Source organism: Mauremys mutica, chromosome 21, assembly GCF_020497125.1.
Source record: "Mauremys mutica isolate MM-2020 ecotype Southern chromosome 21, ASM2049712v1, whole genome shotgun sequence".
In the NCBI taxonomy this organism is placed as follows: Eukaryota; Metazoa; Chordata; order Testudines; family Geoemydidae; genus Mauremys; species Mauremys mutica.
In genome coordinates, this window is record NC_059092.1 from 7,439,407 (window position 1) to 7,464,640 (window position 25,234).

Genomic DNA, 25,234 nt, shown 5'->3' on the forward strand with positions numbered 1-25,234 from the left:
CCTTTATAGTTAAAAAAACAAACAAACAAAACAACAACTCAGTTGTGATGGCTTTGCAGAACAATACTGTCTATTTCTCTAGTTAAGGATTATTGATCTCTGCTCTGGTAAAACCCCATGGGAAAGATTATTTAAATAGTATTTCTGATCAAAGGCCATGATTTTGTCAAAAGTGAAAGTATATTTCCAAAACTCTTTTGCGATATGAGGTGCTAAAATGTTATAATTTAAAAACAATGGGGGAGTTTTCAACAACATGTATCGTTTAGGTAAAAAGCTTTGTAAATTTTTTAAATGTTTGTATTAGGAAATATAGCTCTTAATGTAACCCTTGTAATATGAATGGAAAAATAAGGCAGAGGTGGCGGGAGGAGCGGGATAGGTATTTTCTTAAATCTTTTAATTTTATTAAAAGAAGTGAGCTGCACACAGGGAAATCAGTAAGTTGCATGTTCTAGAAGAGTCACTGTGTTGGGTAGTAAGAGACCTAGACAATGTTACTTACTGTAAATGGGGAAAAAATAGTTTGAGGATATAAGATCACAGTTCTTAGAGTTGTGTTAGATCTGTTTCAGTCTAGCATACACAGTAATATAGAGCATGCACAGTACCATATAGGAGCCTTTAGGTGCTATCATGCTACTATTAATAATTATGATACCAAGAATGTACATTATTTTTCTCTGTTGAACTAGCACCTCCATATTCCACTCCCCTCCCCAATTTCCTTTGCTCTGCTTCTGAAGGGTAATTTAAAAAAGAAAAGCAAACAAAGAAAAAGGGAGTTGGAGAGATTTGTGACAAAGCTGAGAGCTCTCTTTAAATGTCCTGTCCTCCCCGGGGTAGGAGATGTAGCTGTCTCTGTGTCCTAGTGACCAGTCAGCGAAGAAGGCAGTCGGGGAATATGAAAACCTCCCTGAAATGAGGTATAAGCACAGAGCCAAAGCTTGAAAGGAGCTGAGCCACTGCCACTCCAGTTGGAGTCTCTGGGAGCTGAGGAAGTTTATCTGATGATTTGAGCCTTAATTTTCTGAATGGAAACAGTTCCTCAGCAAACGCTGCCTCTTTACGGCTGGGCTGGAGCACCTGGTGGTAACGCCAGGGTGTATAGCTTGAGATAAAACACGTACAAACATCTTCAAAATCCGTCACACAGAAGGTGTTCTATGCTTAATTTCACATTGACTCCAGAGGAGTGGCATTAAATAACTGATTTCTAGGACCTGATCCTGTAGATCTTATTCAAGCAAAGTTCCCACTGAAATCAATAGTTATTTTGCCTAGAATGAAAGTGCGATCTTGCTCAGGTGTCCTGATTCAGGAAATAACTTAAGCACACGTTGAAGTCTTGTTGAAGTCAATGGGGTATAAGGACACACTTAGCAGGAGAAGTATTTAAGCACATGCTGTGTCACTTCTTGAATCAGGGACATAACTTGTAGGATCTCAAAGTCTGTCAGGCTATATTTTGTGATCCTTACACATTCCAAACTCCCGTTGACTTCACTGAAGGTTAATCTGGATTTACACTGGTGGGAGTGAGACCAGAATTTGCTCTATTGTACATTGTAAGCAATGCCTCCACTACTATAAACAGACAATATCCCTGACAGCAGTCTGTGTGTTTTATCCTTTGTCAACTAGAAGTCAGTGGAGTCACTGTAGATTTACACCAATGTAATTGACAGAATTTTGTCTGAGCAACCTGCCAATGCTCATGTTATATACTAATGTGTACATGAAACTGAACAAATTTATAAGAAGGGAATCCCCATACGTGTACTGTAAGGATACTATTTTAAACTATTGTTTATTGTTATTAATACGGGCAAAATGAATAAAGAATTTAAACAGCTATATTAAAATAGAAAAATCAGCCAGTGTAGTTAGGCCTGAACTGTATTTCTAAAATACATTAAAAATCAGAGACAATTTAAAAATAATAATCCCCAAATCATCATAATCTCCTGAAGCCTGAGTATAGAGTAAAAAGTAATCATGCAAATTCCAAAGCTGTGCTTATGCGTGGCTTATTTGGATAAAGAGGACTACAGCGTATATTCTAGGGATCCCATTAAAAATGTGTCTGTAAAAGGATTTGACTCTTCAGAGATGATCCATGAAAGAGAGAGTGCAAAGCATGTTCAGGGAACAGCCATGTGAAAAAACCATGCAAATGATTTATGTTCTGTTTCTCCAGTCCCTTGAAGATACAGTGCTCACCAGATTGGCTGCCCTTCGGGCACAAGCATCCTTGGGATTATGTCATGGAGGAAGAGCATGCAGATTTCCCCCCACACCCCCATAATCTCTGAGTCTTCAGGCAAAGAATTCGCTTAATGCCCCAGCTGGAGCTCTGAACGCCACCTTCTTTTCAGGAGTAGAGAGATTTTTAATGCACAGAGTCGGAGAATTTTGTGCCTCTGGATTTGGTTGCTTGAGTTGCACGGCGCGGCTGTCACGTGCATACTGCGGATTCCTTCACGGGCCCCGGGGTGGGCAGGGACATGGTCACGTCCACCTTTCTGGAATGTTTTGGGGGAAGCCGGCCACGGCAGGAGAGGCAGCAGCAGCAGAGGTGGCGACAACAGCAACAGCAACGTTCCCCTCCGAGACCCAGTCACAGTAGGAGACATTGCCACAAGTGGTGTCACCCCCTGACGAGACCCCTGGAACCAATCAGATGCTACCCAGAAGCTCAGCCCCGTGTGTATCACTGTAGGTATCAAGAGCCATCTTAACTGAGGCTTCCATGCGGTCAAACAGATTACAGCTCCCGCGAGAGCGTTTTGTAGCCATGTGGTCTTTAGCCAGGGAAACCAAGGCAGTCTGTCTGTCAAATGGTGATAACACACACCTGCCTCCTGCAGCGTATTGGGGGTTTAAATGATTTCACGTTTGTAACGTCCTTTGGGGAGAGAGCCCCATGTGAGTGCTAAGTATTTGTACGTTCCCATCTGTATCCATCTGATGGAAAGAGCTCGTTTAACACGAAGGGGGGGCAGTGCACCCACTAAAAATTCACATGTACTCTTGGCACAAACATAACCCGCCCCAGCACCCTGCTATTAAACGTTTAGTGAACAGCGGTGAGAGGCCCATTCTCAGCATGCGAACGGTGGGCGGGGGAGAGGGGAGTGGCTCATCAAACTCAATTGGCAAGATTTTTACTCTGTAAGCCCTGAGCACTCTCATGGCATGTGCCTTGGATCTCCAAGGGCTTTATAAACATCTCTTGGGAAGCAGCTTCACCTCATTTTATGTACTGACAAACTGAGGCACAGAGAGATTGAGACTTGTCCAAGGTGTCACAGCCAAGCACTGACCGAGGCAGGAATAGAACCCAGGAGTCCTGACTCCCACTCCCCTGCTCCCAGCTGCTTTCCAGAGCTTTGTTTTCTTTCTTCCAACCCTATGATTTCACCGCAAGATTGAGTGGAAAGAGAATATGGGCCGTGAAAGGGAACACCTGGCGTAGAGCGCGACTCTCTGATCACCAACGAAGTGACCAGGAAACTGAGGAAAGTTTAAGAACAAGTGCAAATGGATCCATGTTTAACCCTTTCACTGCTAACCACAGGTGCAGCCGCCGTATGGCACTTGCCTTCTGTGGTTTTTAAACACTGGTATTTCATTGGAAGGTCACAGCTTTGAAGGAAACTTGCCCAGTATACAGATAAGCCCTGCTAGGTGTGTGTCTGCCTCAGGTATGTGAAGCAGCACTCAGCCGGTTAAAATTCTGCCTGCTTTTAGAATGGTCCTCCATGTGAAAAGCCCCCCTTGAGAACTAAAGAGCATAGCAAATTGATGTGGGCCATTAATTCTTCATATGGCTGTGAACGGATGGAGTTTTTCTGGGATAAATTATTTACCTGAAAACGAATGGGGAAACGGTTTGAGTCTAAATATTACACGTGGGATTAGCTATCCTAGTCCGTTTGATTGGAATACAAGTCACAGCTTCAAGTTTATAGCCTCCAAAACGAGCAGGTACTTTAGGGAAATGTAAATCGTGGGATATTCTGAGATGCCGAAGCTAACCGCTCCTGTCGATATTAATTCAGAGTGCGAGATAATCGCAGTGAAGAATGTGCTCATGCTGTGTTGTAATCCTTCATAAATCTTTAGCCAGGCAATGCACAGGAAAATAAGAGTTTTTTCTTAGAGAAATACTGCTTAAAACCATATTATAGGAGTAGCCGAGAAGCCTGCGCCAGACCCTAGTGTTAGACAATGAGACACTGACAGCTTCAAAAAAAAATCATATTAATATTAGCTTGAATTTTGAAGCAAATTTGCTATGAGCATTTGTTTTTGTTTCTGTGGATGTCCTGGTGAGTGAGTTTATTAGCATTGAGGTTTGTGGGATCAATGAATTCTGAGCAAGTGTTGCAAGAGTGTAAAAAGGAAGCAAATAACAAATTGCAGTTGCAAGGATCCTCACCTGAAACCTGATTCTAAGAGCTACGCTCCTCCAGTGAGAGAACAAAACCCTGCCACGTGACCTCTGTGACTAATCAAAATGCCTCGCATTTTGAACGGTGGATCTTCTTTGCAAACCAAATGAGCCACTGGCCCAGAATTATCCACCAGCATTATGTGGCAAAGAATTCTGAATGACAAATTCAAGGATGATATAACCATCTGCTCACGGACAGTTTAGCCAGTGAATTTTTCTGTTCACAAACACTCCATTCTGAATGAGGAGCTGTGTGGTGAGGAAGGCCCGGTTGTGAGTGTCCTTCCCAGCTGTGTGGGCTAAGAAAGTGCTTGGAGGTTGCAGGCGATAAATATCCCTCTTTAACCCTCCCATAAGTGATGACACGTGGAGTTTTCAGCAGTGAAGAGAATACAAGATGGAATTATACAGAGGAAAAGGGGACCCGCAGTGGTAAAAGCTCTTGGACCACCCACTCTGAGTAGAATAAAGAATCTATGCTATCTAGTCACTGCCGGGGGCTTCCACAGTGAACATGGAGTAATGAGTGCCGGGGGCAGCCCAAACTTATGCACAGGGTCCTACAGCTGCAAAAAATAGAGAACAGTTATGCAACCAGAGGGGAAGGGGGAACACGACAAATGCAACTGGCCTCGAAAGCTACATGCTTAATCATCAAAACTGAATATAAATACGCTTTCTCCTTTTGGTGCAGCCTGTTGGCCAGATGCATCTCCCATTCGCACCCCTGTACCTGAGATGAAATTCTGGCCCCGCAGCTTGTATGTGATCTTCGTGCTCCAGCCAATTGGAGCTGGGAAAGCTTTCCGCAACGGGGGCTTGTTTTTAAGATCAGGGCTCTGTTTAACGTCAGCTCCACCCAATGAAATAGAAATGATCCGCTCCCATTGATGGGATTGGTTTTAGAAGTTGCAACCGATGAATAGCAGAGGGAACTCGGGGAGGGCAACAAAAATAATAAAGGGGGTTTTGTCTAATGGGGAAGTATAAAGTGGGGCTCCTGGGGCTTAGTGTTTTGGACCCGTGCTGCTTCTAATTTACCTACAGCTCCTGTATGAACAATAGACATTTCAGATTCAGAAAGAACAAAGTGATTCAGTCTGTCCATGGTAAAGTAGGAGGCAGCTAGTGAACCTGGAAAGCTGCAGCCAACAACAAAACTTCAGAGGGAGCAAGACTTTTCTCCCGTTTGTTGTCAGCAAATGATATGCAGTCAGCTCTCGCAAGCAGTTCTGCTCTGTCTTGGGTCTGCATCTGGTGAGGTGGCTTGGGAGGTCCCATGGCTTTGCTATAGGTTCTTCTTGTCTGGGTATTGACTCCACATTGCTATGATAGATTCTTTCTATTCCCGTAGTGCCGGAGGGGGCCTACTTGGAGATCCGAGACCCATTGTGCTAGGGGCTGTGCGCGCACATCAGGGAAACAGTCTCTGCGCCCAATGGCTCAAGCTAGGATCTTTTGAATTTTGGGGCATTCTGTTGTTTAGCCCCAGTTTTCAGAGGTTTATATCCCTTAAAACACTGCTGAAATGGATGGAGACTTAGACATTTTTTAGGGCTCAACATTAGGGTGGGTTTTGTTGGGCTACTCAGCTAAACAGTGCGACAGCACTACACTGGGGTGAGCCAGAACACTGTGCAGTAGGGCTGGCAGAAATTTCCCCAGTGATTTGCAAAGCTTGAATAGGGAACATGCTCTGCCCTACAGAACTTAGTCTGAGATTATAGGAACCATAGAAAAGCCTGAACTGGATTGAAGAAGGACAAGGTTTACACAGACAAGACAACAGGGAGACCAGTTTTATTTTCCTCATCTACTGTAGCACCTAGGAGCCCCGGTCATGAACCAGGACCCTATTGGGCTGTGCAGACACAGGACAAAAAGATGGTCCCTGCCCCAAAGAGTGTCCAGTAGAGTGGGTTTTACCTCCAGTGGCTGCGTTTCTGCCATATGCTAACGTGTGTGGCTTTGGGTAGTTCCAGGGCCTGGAGTCGGCAGCGGGAGTTGCTGTCCCTGGTCAGGAAATGGAGACTGTCCCTGAAATCCTTTCATTGCCCTCCTGGTCTCCTCGGCCCCTGACTGACCAGCCTACCTACTCTTCCTTTCTTCAACCCGCTCTCTTCTTTTCCTTCTCCCTCCCTTGGGGATACCAACAAGCTCAAGACACAATTGAGAGCTGGATCCCAGAGGTGGTTGGATCTGGGGTTGTGGTCTGGGTCTCTCCCTGCCTTAGGAGCATCCCTCTCCTCCCCTATTTGCCCATTTTTGAATATCCTCCCTCTGGGCCTGCTTCCCTTATGGAATTTCCCATCCCACTCAACAATTCCCACTAACCCATGCACAGGGAAGTGGGGAAGGAAGGGTGGTTTCATATTTAAGACACCAGACTGGGACTTGAGAGATGTGGGTTGTGTGCCCGGCTCTGCTGCAAATGTCCCTGTGAGACCAAGTCCTCCTCTGTTCCCCAGTTCCAATCTGTAACGTGGGGATAATAGTCCTGCCTTTCTCCCACCTGTCGTCTGACATGTCGGTTTAGATTGTAAGCTATTCGAGGCAAGGACAGTTGCTGTGTGTGTGTGTGTGTGTGTGTGTACATACAGTGCCTTGCGCAATGTGGTCCCCATCTTAGTTGGGAAGTTGCCGCAATAATAATGCGAGAACCTGCTTCCTATCATTCCTTGTCAGGCTAACCAGTAGACGGGGCCTCTCAAGCCTTTTCTGACCCCCCACTCTGTCTTTCATGCAACCCCTGGCCAGTTCCTGGTAACCTGACTTTCCCGGGGATGGCGTTGGGGGTGTGAGGAGAAGCCGTTCTTTCGCTCCGAGTGCTGCCATGTGTTCCAGTATTTTGGTTTGCACAATAAGGGTGCCCCATCCAGCACAGCTGATAAAATAAACTGGAAACCCGATGTTTATTGGCAAGTCCAGGAGTCCTCCTCTGAATGGGAATGGCGAATCCTTAGCAGCCGGTTCAGACAGAAACACAGCACGGAGATTCAGCTGACCCAGAATGATGGATTATGATAGATGAGTTTCCTTAATCCTAGTGTTTATCTGCAGTGTTTGCTGAAGACCCAGCTCCAGGCTGATTTGCAAATATCTGCTGGCGTTGTGACCACCTCCACTCTTGCGTTTCTCCGCCAGCTGCTGGATGTGTTCAGGTTCTGCTATTGCAATCACGTTGCTATTCATTTTCATGATTTTTCCTTCACCTCGTCCCCAGGAGTCTGCACAACAGCAAGGACAGGAGGTTTGAGTGCAAGGAGATCTTTGTGGATTCCTGGCCTAAGCCCCAGCATATGGGGTGGAGGTGAGAAGGGGTATTGGTTACTATAACAGCTGCTGAACCCCAAGGCTGCGGTAGATTTTTTCCATCCTTCCCAACCCTAATGAGATCCCTTGCACAAAGACAGGGGCCATTTCTCTGTGTTTGTACAGCACAATGGGACCCTGATGCAGTCCTGTGAACTCTCAGTACTACAGCAAACACAAACAATAAATAGTCATCAGAGCAGTTCTGAACATTTCAGCCTCATTGTTGGTTGAGCGCAGCAAAGCGTTCAAAGAGGAATTATTAGCGCAAGAGATTATTAAATATTTCAGAATCTGATGGACCGTTCCTACCCTCTTTCCTGGCAGGGTACGTATTTATTTTATGTGGTCTTATAACCAAAGTACAAACCCAAATCATGGATATTTTTTCCCTTCTCTACCAAAATTAAAAATGCAGTCCTATTAAAAGGAACCAACAGGTATTCCACACCAACCGTGATCGGCACAGTAAAAATTGGGTCCAACCGTCTATTCCTAAACCCTTTCCCTCTTCCCCTCAACTTCAGCTCCCGCATTGTGACAAGTGTTTGTTGTCAATAGACACACCTTGCCTTAGTGAGGTGCTGCCTTGACCTGCCTGATTGGAAATGCTGCCTTGAGACTGCAAAGCTGTGAAGCTAATCTTATAAATCCATCTGCCTGGCTCCTCAGCTGTCGGGTAGTGTCAGGTTCAGCTTTTGCTAACCAGATGCGCATCGAATCCACTACGAAGCCAACACCAAAGAGGGACAAAGACTCGCTGTTTGCCCTGGGCCAGGTCATTTAGGCCCAGATCCTCAAAGGTGTTTAGTCTCCTAAATTCCATTGGAATTTGTGTGTCTTAACTCCCTTAGGCTCCTTTGAAAATCCCATCCAGTGGAAGTTAGGCGCCTAACTGCCTTTGGAGATGTGCGCCCCGATTCAGCACAGACCTTGCACACGTGCTTAATGTTTAAGCCCCCATTGACTCCCGTGGGACCTGAGCACATGAGTAAAGTTAAGTTAATCGTGTTGGAGTGCTTTGCTGGATTGGGCTTTGCGGAATGAAGTTGCTCATGCTGTCCATTGTAGAGAGCTGAGAGAGCCTTGGATGCAAAGTGCTCCGTACTGTTATCCAGAGCAGACCTTAGGAGACAGAGTTGGGGGAAGAGCACCTCAGAATGCGGAGTGGGAATGGGCACGTCGGATGGGTCTTTGAGGGGCAAGAAACATCTGGGCGTGGAGAGGAATGTCAGGAAACGGGAAGCGAGCCCCAGCAGTGAAAGCTTCACGCATGGCTTTGTTCTCTTGTAAACGGATTAAGGCGCTTCTGTGTTCTTCAGCTCTCAGGTTCACTTCTCATCTCTTGTCTTACCAAGTCGCCGGAATCGGGGAGCTCTGATGGTGACTCCGATTGCCTGGCGATTACTTTAAATCTCCCCTCAACAGAATAGGCTTCTTTCAGCAGTGAAGCCTTTGTGTGTGCTTCTGTTTTGTTTTGTTTTACCCTGCCCTCCGGACCCGTAATGAAAACATTCCTTCCTGGACCTGAACAGGCTTGGGCAGGAGTCTGCCTTCTGCATTTGCACAAGGGAAGCAATAAAAGGTTCCTGCTTAGGAGGATGCCCATGTTTTGGGTGATTTAAGATGGGATTTTTTTCAAAAGCCCCTATGGGAAGTTAGCCACGCAAATTCCCATTGACTCTCAATGGGATTTGAGTATTTCTTGGGCCATGTCTACACACGTAAGTGCTGCAGCAGCGCAGTTGTACCAATGCAGCTGGGCCACTGCAGTGCATCTGGTGAAGACGTGCTATGCTGACAGGAGAGAGCTCTCCCATTGGCATAATAAAAACCCCTCCGTGAACCAGCCATGTCAACGGGAGAAGCTCTCCTGCCGCCACAGTGCTGTGCACGGGAGTGCTGATGTTGGTATAACTTGGGTCGCTCAGCCTCAGTGATACAACGTAACTTCCCAGTTCTCTAGAGCCTCCCATCTGAAGGTCTCCAAGACTTTATGGACAATAATTAAGCCGCAAAACCCTCCTAGCAGGAGCTAAGTGGTTTATCATTCCCCAGTTCGCAGATGCGGGAAACTGAAGCACAGAGAGATGAAGCAACGTTGATGCTGGGAACAGAACCCAGGCCACTAGTGTTTCCAGGCATTTGCTCTAGCCACTACACTGCACTGTATCTGGATTTAAAACTATTCACTCATTCCCCAGGAAGGAGGCTGGTCATTAGCCTAAGCCAAGGACATTCTCTGTGGTTTTAACGGACAGTTTGGTAGCTGTGTGAAACTTACTAATTTGATGGCCAGAACACTGTTTTCTCAGCTTTAGAATCAGGAAAGTTTTCTCCTTCTCCTCCTCCTGTTTTGTCACGGATGACAGCCCCAGTGAAAGAAAAAAACGGCTCTTAAAGCTTGACTGAGATGCTGGGTTTGAACATTCAGGGAGTTTGTAGAACAGATGACTTGACTTTGGCTGACAAAGGTCAAAGTTGGCCGATTCCCCGTGAGAAGAAATAACACAGTTTAGTCTTTACTTCCTCAGTGACCATTCGAGAGACGGGTGTGTCTGTTTCCAGGCCACCTGCTTAATCATTAGAATAGCTTTTGCCTGAGCACTCCTATGGTCCAGGCTGGGAGGGGCAAAATTTGACTTCCCTTTATTTTCCCGTATGTCTGTGTTGAGTCTGGGATATACAGGCTTAGTTGCTTGGTCCCTGAGTTTGGATTTAAATCCAGAACTAGAAGGCTATTTTGGGGGGGGATTCCCACTGAACTTTTTTACCTCATCATCTGTGGTGCAATATACACACAAATTATTAGTTTCCAGCCTATTTAAGGGCTGGTCTACATGACTACTACATGATAGTAATCGGCTCGGTTACTGTCACAGCACTTTGATTATCTAGCTTTACAGTCGGGAGGGCTTGAATTACAGAGAATAATAGTGCTTTGTAATTCTCGAGTACCTTCTGTCTGGAGATCTCAAAGTGCTATACAATTAATTCCCCTGGGAAGGAGGGAGGGAAGTAGTCAGATGCCCATTTCCCAGATGAGTAAACTGAGGCAGCAAGGTTAAGGGTGGCAGATCTGGGACTAGAAACCAGCTCTCTCAACCCCTGGTCCTGTGTCTATCTGCTAGTCCATGCTGCTTCTTGTAATTTTTCAAATAATCTTACTTCAAAACTTATGCAAAGTCTTAGGCTGTGAAAGTTTCTTCCTGGATATAATAATTGCCCCCTGGTTTGTATATTCCTGGCACCATCATTCTTTCGGTATGAAGCTTTTCCATTGTATAATCTGCTTGTACCTGGGAAGGCATTCCAAGGGTTAGAAAGCGTGCTTTAAAAAGTCAGTTCTGCTTTGAAGTCCAGTTTGTTGATTTCTTGACCGGGTGCCTTATCAGAAACAGCCTTTCCGGCGTCTAGGACAAGAACTTTCTTGGCAAATTGTATCACTCTTAGGTCAAGGGTCTTTTAGTGACAGGTGACTGAGTGGGAGAACAGAGAGAGGAAGTTTGTTTTGTAGAGAGATATCCTGAGTGCCTCTGTAGCCAGAGGGAGCCACCGGTGCATTCAGGTAAATGGGGTACGCTTTCGGAGGGAAGATGAACAGGAAAGTCCTTGCACTCTGATTGCATACTCAGAGCCGTGTTAGCAGAAGAAAATGTGCCAATATATTTTATGCATATGGAAAGGCCAAGACAATGGGTCTGCGACGTAGTTGTGCTGCCCAGGTTGTGGGGAACCTGACTGGGTGTGTGGGGGTGGAACCTGACTGGGCATGGGGGAACGTACGGATTTGTGTCTGAGAGAGAAGTTGGTAGCACTGTGCACACCGGGGCAGTGCACATTTTCCCCTGCTGCTTAAGCGCCAAACCCCTGGCACCCCTGTGCTATGTGCTGCTCTGCCAACGAACCTCAGTCCTGACTTTCAGCACTTGCTGGGCTCCCCACAGAGCTCTGCTGATGCACCTCAGTCCTGACCTGCAGCCCGTCTGCCCTAACCCCTGTACGACTCTCCCTGTGAACGCTAAAGCTGGTCTGTGAATGAGCCAGAGGGGGGTAGATGGGGGGAGGATTTGTCAGCTGTTGACTAAAATCCAAACACTGAGTGGTTCTGTTTTCAAGATGGGCCCTTTTCCCAGGGTGTTGGGAATTGGTTGTTTTTAGTGTCAGTCTCATGCTCCCATCCCTGGCACCTTCATGCCACTGCAGTCGTTTGTCACCCTCTCTCCGCCTCAGGCCTGATTTCCTGCTGTTCTCTCCGCAGTCCCTAGGCTCAATGGGCACCCCAAGCTGGACAGGCACCGCGAGCACCCGCCCGGCTACGACAGCTCTTCCACCATGATGAGCAGCGAGCTGGAGTCCAGCAGCTTCATTGACTCTGATGATGACGATAACACAAGCAGGTAGGGAGCCGGTGTGGGGAATTGATGCTGAGCAGTTAGGATAGATTTACTGTGTTGCTTTTAATTGTGTAGGGCCGGACTGTGACCCTAGCTATGCACCGGGCTAAGGGAGCGTAAGGTATCCCTTACACACACTGTCCTCATCACCAGCTTGGAGTGGGGTGTGGGGGAGGAAAATCAGCCTCTGTGGGGCAGCTTCTGCAAAGGTGGGCAGCGGGCAGAGTTCGGGAGCAGATGGAGCCTGGTCTCCACATCACCTACCCACATGTGCTGCCAGCCAGTGCAGCTGAGCGGGTACAGAGGAGAAACCTGGTCTGCAGTAGGTGTAGGACTGATGCAAATCACATCCCCTGCCTGGAGCAAGGAGAGGGACCCAGGGGCCAGACTGACTGAGTCACAATCTGGTTCCCAGTTTTCTCCTGGAGAAGCCTGCCAACAAGCTGCCCATACTCTGAGTTCATGGCAAAGCCCCTGTTGAACACTGTGAATTTACCAGGCTCTTTACCTGGAGTAAGACTCCCTCCCTACCCCCTGTGGGTTTGCAGTGGAAGACAAAGACCAGTCACGGGACAGCCATTCGAGTGAGGGAGGGTGGGGAGGCCCAAGGTAGGAAGATTTTCTGGATTACGTGGGTTGTTGGGGAGTTGAAGGAGGAGACGGGAGAGTTTCCAAGTCAAGGGGCCAACAAGAAGTATTATCATGTCCTTTAAAACCCCAGCATTTGCCTCTCCCCCAGTGCTGTGGCACCTTCTTATCATAGGGCGAAACTACAGTGGACGTTGAGTCTGAAATGGCGCCTGCTCTATATTGACTGCTCAGTCGATTGGTAGACAGGACCAGCTGCTTAATTGGGAGCCACTTAATCAGGGAGTCTGCTTCGCTGCAATTCCCAGGGAACCCATTTGAGACCAATTGGGACATTAATCCCATTTAGTGGGGATGCATGGCTGGGAGTATCTGGCAGGAGGAGAATTCCCTTCTCTGCACAGCCTCCTAAGATGGTCTGATCTGCCAAAGCCTAAATACTCCACTGTCTGAATACACCGCGGCCCTTCTTGAAACCAAATGGAGGACCTCTGGGGATGCATCCATGGGGGATTTATTTGCTCTTTACTTTGATCTGAGCACTGGCCTACTGGTTACTCCTTACCGTTCATCTCTGGATACTAGAGATGGGACCCAGTTGAGAAGTTTGGACCGAGAGCCAAATTGCCCTGTAGCTGAAGGTGAGTGTTCCAATTAAGGAACAACTCTAATTCCTGGACATCCCATGCCTGTAACAGCTATTCTGCTCTGTGTCCTCAGAGCAAGGACGGCTACAGTTTGAAATCCAAACATTGTGCAGACCTCAAGTACCAGATGTTTTGGGGTTTTTTGGCTTGTTATTAGCTGCAAAACACTCCATAGTAATGATGTGAATATTGTAATGTAATATCTTCCAAGTAAGTAGACATTAATTAATGCTGAATTACATATTCCATGATCCCGATGAGCAGTAGAGGAATTCATCCTAAATAATGCTATTACAAAGAAGGCCTGTTTTGCCAAATATCTATACGGGCATTTTAATTAATCTTTCCCGGAGCCAGGGCACTGGGAGTAGTTGGGAAATACTCCTTGATGTTTTCAAAATGATCTTCCATATCAAAGCACTCTCGCTTTGTCTCTGGTTATGTTTGCCTTTCCTTAAAGGGTTTGTAGGATGACAAGGCGTTCGTATTCTAATTCTGTATATTTTTTATGATTTTACCACTCCATTGCTGCACGATTTAAAACAAAACTCACCATTGCTTTTGCAAGACCAGCTTCTTGTTCCCTTTCCTGGTTTCCCAGTGCAAGTAGCTATAAATGCTGTATCTAGAGCTGTGCTGACGTCCTCTGAAAAAGCCCATTCCAGGTCTCTGGTACTCCAAGGAGGCCTCTCGTAAAACCACGAAAGACACAACTTGATATTCCTGTTGTTTCTAAGGTGAAAAGCAAACAAAAGAGGATAAAATACCAACTCAGCAAGGTATTTAAACACATGCCTCATTTTAAGCACATGAATAGCCCATTGAATTCAGAGGAATTATTTGCAGGCTTGCAGCTAGTCAGATGCTTAAGTGCCTTGCTGAACTGGGGCCTCAGTTATTTTTAATTTGCTAAAATCCCCCTTAATTTCAGCTCCATTTGACACATGTAAAGGGCGAGGTTTTTCAGATGGGTAATGCAGAATGCCCATTTGTCCATGCACATGCATGCTCGTTTGGGCCACCGGGTCACCTGTTGACAGTTTGGCCGATTTTGCTTTGACCTGAAAAATATGTGCTTGCAAGACACAGTCTGGGTGAAAAACGCCCAGCCAAAACTGATAATTTCACATGCAAATGGAAATTCCTTGTGCAAATATGAGCTGTGGGCATGGATCGCCAACATGTGGAAATGCAGGGACCAATCCTCAAGTATTTTACACACACGAGTAAGCCCATCAGCCTTCCCTGTGCCTAAATGATTTGCAGAATCCGGCCCTTTGCCTGTAACCTTCATCCATTCTAAGCTTTCCTAAAACCTTTAGGGTTCCCAAGAGAGCCTTGCAGCTCATTTTGTTTCTTGTAAATAAATGAATTATTTCCATGGCAGCAAGATATGCAGTGGGGCAGGATTAGCACAGTCAGGGTGGCTACTGAAGCACAGCGTGCTCGACCCAGCTAAATCCTGTCCTATATTTTAATAAAGAAAACTCTCTGCACCTGACCCAAGACGAGAGAGAAATTCTTAGAAGCTGCTGCCAAGGGCCCTTTCCTTTCTAGGCGAGGGCAGAAGTTCTTGGCATACAAAGCAGCTGCCAGGCTAGCGCGTCAGGAAGAGCAGCGTAATGGAATGCTCCAAGGTATGTTGTTCTATAACAAAGACGATGTTCACAAGCCGATGAGAGATTCCGCTGGTGGGGGGAGAATTTTCTTCACCGGCAAACACGGCCTGATAGAAAACCAAACACGCTCCAGAGCTGCTGGGGATGGGGGCCCGGGGAAAGGGCGAAAGGGGGTAAGTTTGTTTAATGGCAAACTCTCGTATTGGAGGCCGAGTTGAGAGTGGGGAGTGAGCAGGTGAGGGGGACAACACGGAGAGAAGAATCCAAATGTAAAGGATTTTATGGTGGTGACAACGAGGAAGAGGTGAACTTTCTGTGGTACTTCTCTGTGAGTATTTGATTGATTTTAACTTGGAGCGGTGCAGCAGAGTTGGTTAATTTCCAATCCAGTGAGAGCCGTGATGCGTTTTAGTGAGGGGGGCTTTGTTTCAGTGAGTGGATGTCTCAAGGCAGTACAGTTCCCCACTTCGACAGCATCTTTTAGGTTTCTTTTCTTAACCAGAATCCTGTTACACCAAGATTCATGTATCATCTGTGCCTTATATGGTAGGAGACTTTTATTTGTTTTTTTTTTAAATAGTGCTGGCATATCTTTGTCTCAGGTTCTCTACAGACAGTAGCCATTTCACTCTCTTTTATGGTTCAGGGAGTTTCAGACTTTGATCTTCTGATTTATTTTGGTGTTTTTCTTCTGGGATGTGGGAAAAAGATACGAAAAACTGTTTGTTTTCTTTAAAAAATGCCTTTAAAGCAATGTGATATAATGGGGTATAGTACACAAGTCATTAAACAGCGTAAAATTAGTGGCGTTTGCAGGTAATGGGTGATATATTGAGTACAGAGCTGCTGGAGAGTCATCCATTCAATAAAGAGGTACTGTTCTAAAGTCTCTCTTCCTTCCCCCTAAGACTGTAAATAGTTGGAAAACGAAAGGCTATTAGGAAGCTAGGTTTTTGACAGCAGCCTATAATTATTATTAATAAGAACTCTTAGCTCTAATGTGGTCAAAATCGTGCGTGGCGAGAATTCCAACTGCACTGACTTCAGATGTGCCGAAGTCTATTGCATGAAAGAACCAAATGAAAGAACGTTTTCTGAAGCGCTTTTCGCAAACTATGTCTATCGTTACCATTTCTCCCCCCCTCCTCCTCTTTGGAGAAAGCAGATTGCATTGATTATCCTCATTTTATAACCTCTGGGTAGAGTTTTAATAGCCTTTCAGTTTTGAGGAGTGCAGAAGGAGTTTTGGCCAGTGGTTGCAGCAGGAGACTGAGAGTCAGGACTCCTGGGTTCTATTCCTGGCGTGGCACTGACACCTGGTGACCCGGGGCAAGTCACGCTCTTTGTCCAATTGTAAAATGGCAGTAGTCATTCCTACCCGCCTCCCAGGGATGCTGTAAGGATTAAGTAATTAATTCTTGTAAAGCACTTGCGAAATACTGGACGTGAAAAGTGCTACAGAAATGCAAATGAGTATGACTGGCTATGTAATTGTAATATATATTTTCTTTATTGATGAAACATGGAGTAAGCAGCAGTTCTGTTGAGGACACAGGTATGAAAAAGTTGGCGAGAAGAACTTAAGAGATGGCTAAAATGTTATGGCAACGTGCAAGAGGAAATAAGTTTGATTCCTTTGATTTTTTCCCTAATTACTTTTTTTTAAAGAAATTGCAGAGACTGTGGAGCCTGATATTTACAAACATGCTTTTACATCATCTAGGAGTCTTGCCAAGACCGACTGCTTTCCTTGTACTTGCACCCAAGGTTATTAAGACAGCTTAAAACCTTGCCCAGCTTCCCACAAGAAGGGATCAAGAATTAATTGAATTAAATGCGTACACGTTTGTAGCATTCTTCAGGATAAATTTCTCTTCTTTCATTTCTTTCGCATACATTTTGCAAGTACCATTTTAACACCCTTCATCTGTGATGGAAGGATGCCAGAAAGCAAGCCCAGGGAAGTGTGTCTTAAGGCTGAAGATGTGGTCCTGAATTTTGAAAGACAAAGAGTGAAAGAGCCAATTTGGATCGCATTAAAACTGCCCCAAATCATGGACTGTATTTTAGAACCAAATATGAACTGAGATCTTTTGTGGGTCTGATTTCCCCGGCACCCCAACTCCTGGTTTCTGATGCAGAGTAAAACCGGAAATACTGCAGACCAAAAGAACATGACTCCTCTTAGTCTGATACCAGCTGGAAACAAAAGTGCCAGAAATCTTTCAAGAAAGTCTGTTCTGTGGGATATCCAGTTCCGTTTTTACAGATCGACAGTGTTCAGCATTTAGAGAGGTGCATATCCTAATGGAACCCAGATTCCCACATGAGGCCCACGTCTCCCTATGCAGACTAGTATCATTTGATCCAGGATTGCCGAGGTACATGGGGAGGGTAAAGGTGTGTATCCTTTTGAAGATGCTGAGTGTGCAGTTGACGGTGGAATCAGCCTGCAGGTGATGCTAAAATGTTCTGACTGCCATCACCCGTACACATATGCAAGTATCTTTCTTCAGTTTGCCTATTTTCTGTCTAATCCCTCTATCTAGGCTCATCCCTATAGTCGCTCTCTCATATAGTGTACGTTCTCTGGGACAGGGACTGTCTTCTTTGTTTGTCTAGAGAGTGCCTAAATCAGTGGGGCCCTGGGCACTACCATCATGCAAATAAATAATAACAGAGTGCCTAGCTCCTGTGGCATAGAGAGTAGGACACATGGGTGGTGGTGTTGGCCAGATCAGATACCACCTCCGCAGCACTTTCGAGCCAATTGGATGCTTTGAGTGAATGTCTGGAATTTCCTGAGGGTTACAGAACCATCTTTCTAAATCGTTAAGCAGATTGTCTCCCTTTCCCTTCAGTTTGTAAGAATCGGTTTCTTACGCTTTTAATAACCACACTCTGCTCTGACATGGTCTCCGTTGAGAAGGTATAATTTACCCTATGCCTTCAGAATTCCTTCGATATAATTATGAAAGGTAAGCAAGTCCGAAGGGGTAAGGTACATTAGTCTTTAAGAAATCAGTAATAAAGGATGTATAAGATGGTGGTTGGTGGAAGAACCTCTAAGAAGATCTGACAGTTTGGGTTGAATAATGACCCAGAGTTTGGATGCTAGTTCTCAGACCTCTTTGAATCTGTAGAACCTCTAAGTCTCATGGGAAACAGGCTTTCTCTCCAGATTTCTGCTATTTCTTCCTTCTGTTCTGTTCACTTTCTTGTGGTATTTTTGCACCTCTACTTCTGTAACACTAGCAACATGTCTGATGCGACTGCCACCTAGTGGCTGGGTCACTAGAAAATAACAGCCTGCCACTAGCCACCAGCTAAGCTTTAAAGGTAGAAGTCTAGCTTGTGACCTGGAAGACCCAAGTGCAAACCATGCTAATGACTCGTTACACTTCCAGCCCTGGCCGGAGCCCAGAATTGCAGAAGGAGCAGAGAAAATAGGAGAAAAAGTTAAGCCAACTACAAATTGGTGAGAATATTTTAGCCAAACTCTCTTGACCATCCCTTGCATCAGACCAGTGTCTAAGATGTATCCATCTTGCTGGTATTTTAGCAATGGACCGTTACAAGTTACAATCAGGACATCTTTAATTGGTTTCAGAGCAATTAGGAACGTAGCTAATTTTACCCTTGTATATATCAAAGCTATGTTTGAAACACTGAGTCCCTGACTTGATGGGGGATTAAAACGTCACTTCTAAGTGCTCACAAAGTCAGAGAGCAGCTGCATTTTCCAGCCAGATTTACTGCAGACAAATATTTTTAGTCCAGCCTGCCAGAGAGAATCCGATTGAACCCCTGGTATAATTGCTCTTTGTGTTTCTAAGCAGCACCGTGTTGATGTGCCTCAGAGCAGGAGGGGAGGAATTGGCACAACCTGTCAGCATGGGCAGCTCGGGAGGTTTGTTTACTGGAAGTGCCTGGTGATAACGAGAATATTGACAGGGAGAGAGTGGGCTGGAAGATGCTTCTATGTCAGAAATGTTGGAAGCAACACTAGGTCCCTGCCAAGGCTACTTGAGGCAAAACTGGGCTTTGCCTCAAAACTGGGGGTCTTGAAGGTGTCTGATGTTTCTGCCAACTGGTCCTTTAATTTCCTGTCCAGACAAAACCTTTGTCTGCGAGAAGAGCTCTCTGCTCCTGGGAGGAGTCCCTCCCTAATCTGACATCTCAGGCGTGGCATGGCATGTGCGTTTTGTCAATATCTCTAACCTAGAGCCCGCCATTTACAATGGGAAACAGCAGCCAGTGGCTTGCTTGGCGTGGCACTGTGAAACCAAACAAATAATATGGTGAGCTGCCTGGGATGTGTCCTGCGATCTGTGTGTCCCTTGCAAACCAGAATCCCCCTCCTTAGGAGTTGTCTAGAGCGGCGTTTCTCAACGACCGGCCCGTGGACCGGCGCCAGTCCCTGAGATCTCCCTGACATGGTCCAGGGAGGCAGCAAGCCAGTCCCTGGTTAAAAAAGGCTGAGAAACACTGGTCTAGAGCAGCGCCTTCTAAACTACTGCACGCTTCGGTTGATCGTTACAGACGCTGAAAATCAACTACATGATGCAAAGCTGCCGGGAATTATTTAAAGCTGTTATAATCAGAAAAAGATGACAGTATAAAAATTGCCGTGTGTTTCATTCTTTCTCTCTCATGGCCCAACCCAGCTGCATGAAAGTCAACAGAAAGATTAATGTGTGCTTCACCATGAGTCATGCTGGACTTCACCCCTTCCCCAGGGCTCACAGCATGGAATGAAGTCTCGGCACAGGGTTAGTTTGCCTATTGAAGCACTGAAGTCCTACTCTTATCAGCCTAAGAAAGGCACTTGCCTCTCACTCGGCAGCCTTCCCAGGAATCTTGCTGTTTGACTTGCGTCCAAGCAGGAAAGTTTCCCCAGAATCTCTCTTCAAGTAGCAGGCAGGTTCATTGGACTCAAGCAAACTCACTTCACTGGACTTCAAGCCCACCTGATTGTTGTGGGTTGGAGAATTCAGCTCAGTCTTGAACGCACTTAGGTTCATGCTCTACTAAGGAGAGATTCTGGGAGGAAAGAGGAGAAGAGTGAAAATCCAATCGGGAAAAATATTGGTGGCAAAATGGACATTATGTGAAATTGACCCCTATGCAGAGCAGCCAACAAGATCTAGGCACCCCGGAAGCCATACTGTACCATATGTGGAGTGTTTAGGTAGGATTTAAGTGGTGTGTGGGCTTTGCCAGTAATGGAGGCACTTGAAATCACTATTTGCTTTTGAAAATGTAGGCTGTTGCCACTCCAAATGGAACTGCCCTGCTGGCTGCGGGGAAGCATGTGCTTGATGTTGACAAGCTTTGAATTAGTTTTGTGAACTCCGAGGATAAATCGAGAGATTCACAAACCTTCCAGCTCCATGAGGTTCCCGTCCCCAATATTCACTCGCAGAGTATACACGAGTTGGATACTCCCGGCGTGTGGGGATTCTCATGACAACAGGCCCCTTCATGAGATTTCCAGGGTTTGTCCTCTCTTGTGGTTTCCAGCATTTTGAATGTGGCCAGAATCTTGTAGATCAGAGCCAGGTAGACATGGGAAAAACAGGTCCAGGGTCCCTGTTGCTCAGGTATGTGAAGCAGGGACTTGCGTCCGCCCATTTGCTCTTGTAGCTGCTATGTTGTGCTGGTTAAAGATATAGCATCGTCTTTGTCTCTCTTAACCATTTGTAGAGTAACAAATAGAGAGGAAGGATGTTCTTGTGGTTACCCACCAGACTGGGATTTGTGAGATCCGGGTTCTGTCCTTGACTCTGCCACAGATTGCTTGTGTGACCTTGGACAAGTCACTTCATTTCTTCGGGTCTCAGTTCCTCATCTGTAAAATGGGGATGATACAACTTCCCTACCTCACCGAGCAGTTCTGAAGAAAAATGCATGAGTGGATGTGACGCTCAGCGATTACAGTGCCTTCAAAAATCATAGAAACAAAAATAAATAAATCGCTCCGTGGCAACGTAACTTTCTCCATCCCACGGACTGAGGAGCCATCGGAACAAGCATAACTATTTGAGAAAGTTATTCCCTTAGCTATGAGGCCCCCATTAAGTTCCTAGTCACATGGGATTCCAGTTGCATGGAGGAATAGCAGCATGCTGACAAGGATCTTGCTTTCTCCCTCCAGGGCTCTCAAAATGTAGCATCACGTGATTCTCCAGGGTTCTCTGTGCTGGAGCCTTTCAGAGCAGAGATTAAAATAATTGCTTGGCCTACAGCTGTCTTTATTGTGTGCATTTTTCTTCATTGGATAATGGGGTCAGGACCACCACAAAGTACTAGGCAATGCTGGGTATCCGTGACCTTGGGTGGTTAAATCAGAAGGATTTGTGTTTCCAAGTTGGGGGCTGAATTCCCTCTTGCTCCCGGAGAGGAGGAAGATAGTAAATTATTCTCATTAATCCATGTTGTAATTTAGCCTGTAACCTCCTTGTCACAGTTAATCTACTGCCCTGTGCATGCTGCTAGGCAAAGACCAAGATCGAACACACTGGGGTGAGCGGCAGTTCAAGGAGGGAGGGAGGCGCATCGTGAGCCAATTGCTGGGGCCTACATTTCTTGCTTCCTCCTGGATCTTCAGGCATCGGCCGTTTGTGGCAGAGTAGAGAGTTGAAAATGGCCTCACTTTTATGCAGCTGAATTGTGCTTTGAATTCTCCCCAGGCTGAGTAGCTCCACAGAGCAAAGTACTTCGTCCCGGCTCATACGGAAGCATAAACGCAGGAGGAGAAAACAAAGGATGCGCCAGATTGACAGGGTAAGGTTGGGGTGGGTCATGTTTCTGATGAGCGCAATGTGTGGTAGAAGGAGGTTATGGGACTGGCCAACAACCTACTGAAGCTAGTGGAAAGATTCCTGTCCACTCCTATAGGCTTTGAAACAGGTCCTCAACCTAGGAATCTTGAAGTATTATCACAGCTTGTTGTTTTTCTTCAGACCTCTGCCTTTGATGCTGAGTGACCCTGCTTCTTGCCCCATCTTCTCTCTGCCACGTGCTCCCATGGGACAGCCTCAGTCAGGACACGGTCTTCAGTAAGAGGATGGGCCAATGGCAAGGTTACTACAGTATTGGGTATTTGGCCTGCATCATCCTCTCCTATTGACCTGAACGGGAGCAGAGGATGCTCAGCTCTTAGGAAAAACTCAGCAACTTGCAAGGATTGTGTCTCACTCCATTCTGGGACACTGCTGCAACAGCTGCACCGGAGTGACTCTGAGGATGTATTATAATTTAATCAGGCACTTGTTTGCTTCTCATAAAAAAAATATACCCGGGGGCTTTAAAGAAACAGAATATGTTAAGCTCTTATTGCTAGAACTGGGCTAACAGAAGAGCTATTCTCAAACATGTTTGTTGAACCTTGATAGTGTTTCGATTTAGCCGTGTGTGTCCCGTTTTCTGTTTGCCTTTCTGCAAACTTTTGTGGGGTCATGTTTTATTTGCACGGATGGTTGGGAAGGAGCTTTGATCCATGGGAATACCAGGACTCGCATGCAAATGCACATCTATGCGACAAGAGTACTTTCTTTAGGTCATCTGATCCGAAACTGTACCACATGACTTGGCATGCACCGTTCAAATAGAGAATCCCTGCTATTGAGTATTGCTATGAGCCCCTTTCAAACAACCATTGGGTGAAATACATTTGTTGAAGAATTATGAATAAGGAATCAATTTCAATAAATCATGATGGGTTCCTAGGTGGTTCCAATACAGAAGAAAGGTCCAAATCTGATCCGTTGGTTGCTCCCAATGAATTGCTCCCAGTTAGTTATTTTCATTGCTAGATTTTGAACCATTTGAAAGCTGGGATTCTGATGAAGCCTCTCTTTTATTTTTCCAGTCATCCTCATTCAGCAGTATTACGGATTCAACCATGTCCCTGAATATCATCACTGTCACGCTCAATATGGGTAAGCTGATGTTGTAGCATCGTTGTTTATTTTTATTCTTAATTCTGTTTGTCGAGTGCTGTAAATGTTCATTGTTTACTATTAAGGTCAAGACTTAGCATGATACAATAGCTGAGCTACTTAAATTAGGGCCTGATCCAAAGTTCTTTAGAAGTCAATGAAAAGATTCCTGTTGACTTAAAGGGGCATACATTTTGACAGCTGTCCAGACTGCCAAATGAAGCAGGTGGGTCTCAGTCCAGTTCAGAGTGGATGTGTGTCCATATAACATAATCCACACCATAACTGTCTCAGATTTTTGATCTTCATGGCAGATACAGCAGGATAAGCCATGACTGTGGTCATTGGAGATGGAATTCTCCTCTCACTCCTAGAAGTGGGGTAAGGAGGAAGGTAGCTTGGTGATGGAGGCTTATGTTGCTGCCACCCATGTTGTCCGCATTGTTTGGATAAATAGACACTTTCAGACTTGTCAGTCCATCCCCTTTCACCAGCCCTGAATTCCTGCTGCCCCAGTGATGTATGGAAAAACAAACACGACCTGATGCTGTTAAGTGTTTTATTTCTAGGCGCAGACAGGTCTTTTCGGTACAGTTCCTCTTGCTTATTTTCTTTAAAATGTGCAAATTTTCAACAAGTTGTATGGAAAAAATAATCCAAGATCAACAACCTCTCCCTGCTTGGATGAATATGCCAGGTACATACACCCAGCTCAGCTTAGCCTCTTGGTCTGAATGTCTACAATGCTTCTGTTGATAATGTGGTGGTGAGAAATCTGGAAGACACCTGTCTCTCTCAAGGCCATGGAGTAATGCTCTGCCAGCTTTCAGTGGCCTTCCATCACCTCGCTTGCTTTTTCTTCCCCCTCTGCCTATCTAGAAAAGTATAATTTCCTGGGGATCAGCATAGTAGGACAGAGCAACGACCGAGGAGATGGTGGCATTTACATTGGCTCTATCATGAAAGGAGGAGCCGTGGCAGCAGACGGCCGAATTGAACCAGGAGACATGCTTCTACAGGTTGGTCCCTGCCCCCAAAATTATGCCGCTTGCTGAGATGTGACTGGCTTCAGCTCGGCCTTTCCACCCGCTTCCCTCGTTCCAGAACCCGTGAGTGAAATTCACCCTTGTGCAAAGAAGTTTTAGCTTGCACGAGGTCTACCTACTACATAAGTCTCTAAATCGTTGCCGTTTAACTTGAGCTCCCCCTGCTGGATGGCTGACCAACTCTACAGCAATGAAAAATCGCTTCAGTTTCTCCACCAAATGAAAACAAAGTTAAGACAAATTAAAGTTGGGGCCTCGCTCATAGGGCTTGACAATGCCCTCTTCATGGCCGTTGGCATGGGACAGGCTAACACTAGCCTAAGTAAAACATCCTTTTCCCTTCAGTGACAACCTCTGACCATCATTGTCTTTTGTGACATGTTCCAGGTGAATGAGGTCAACTTTGAGAACATGAGCAATGATGACGCAGTGCGGGTTTTACGGGAAATAGTCTCCAAACCTGGGTGAGTGTGTCACCAGATCCCTGTCTTCCCCCGTCTCCCGAAATATTGGTATTGGGCAAAGCTCAAGAAGTTCAGCAGTTCAGTCTGGATAAGCACAGTTCACTGGATGCTTATCCTGACTATCTGAACCACTTGGAGTAGGTCAGTCTCTGGCTGCTAGTATACCAGCTAAAACCAACACCGACTGGTAGCTGTCTTGCTGATTCATTCCCTTTGGGGATCCTAGGGCAAAAGACTCCTCAGAATGTGATTGTTCTATCTGGCCATCCCTGAGGAGGAACAAATTAGTTCACCGCGATCGAGTATCATTCTCCCGGTTCTACAGGGAAAGAGAACTGCCTCATCCCTATTTATTTTCTCTATTTTCAGACCTATCAGCCTAACGGTGGCCAAGTGCTGGGACCCCACACCTAGGAGTTATTTCACTATCCCGAGGGGTAAGTGAGAAGCCAGTATAACAGTGCTAAGTTGCAAGGTTTTCAAAATCCATGGCACAAAGACCTCAAGGGTCAAGGCATTTCCAGCTACCCTGTCATCTTAGAAAGTTTCCCCCCCCCACCACAACCCTTTGCAAACAGATCAGGATATCTAGTTCTAAGTGGGGGCTGGGGGGCGCAGGGGTTCTTTCTTTCTTGACTTCAGTTAGCTTTGGGTCTGGGTCAGGTTTCACAGTATAATATGAGAAGACTCCTGCTACAATCACAGGAAACTGATCATCTTGGATGTACCCCTCCAAATCTAACCCAACCGTCCCTGCTT

General features: G+C 45.9%; 1 protein-coding gene across 4 annotated transcripts in view; it reads left to right on the forward strand.

Annotated features, from left to right (window-relative positions):
- DVL1 (dishevelled segment polarity protein 1) overlaps positions 1 to 25,234 on the forward strand; it is a 169,524-nt gene that overhangs the window by 128,462 nt on the left and 15,828 nt on the right. For all 4 annotated transcript variants that reach the window (XM_044996561.1, XM_044996557.1, XM_044996558.1 and 1 more), the window contains exons 5-10: positions 12,033 to 12,171; positions 21,715 to 21,808; positions 22,896 to 22,965; positions 23,845 to 23,984; positions 24,399 to 24,475; positions 24,845 to 24,912. In XM_044996561.1, the coding sequence (XP_044852496.1) occupies positions 12,033 to 12,171; positions 21,715 to 21,808; positions 22,896 to 22,965; positions 23,845 to 23,984; positions 24,399 to 24,475; positions 24,845 to 24,912 (588 nt within the window). The remainder of the gene's footprint in view (positions 1 to 12,032; positions 12,172 to 21,714; positions 21,809 to 22,895; positions 22,966 to 23,844; positions 23,985 to 24,398; positions 24,476 to 24,844; positions 24,913 to 25,234) is intronic.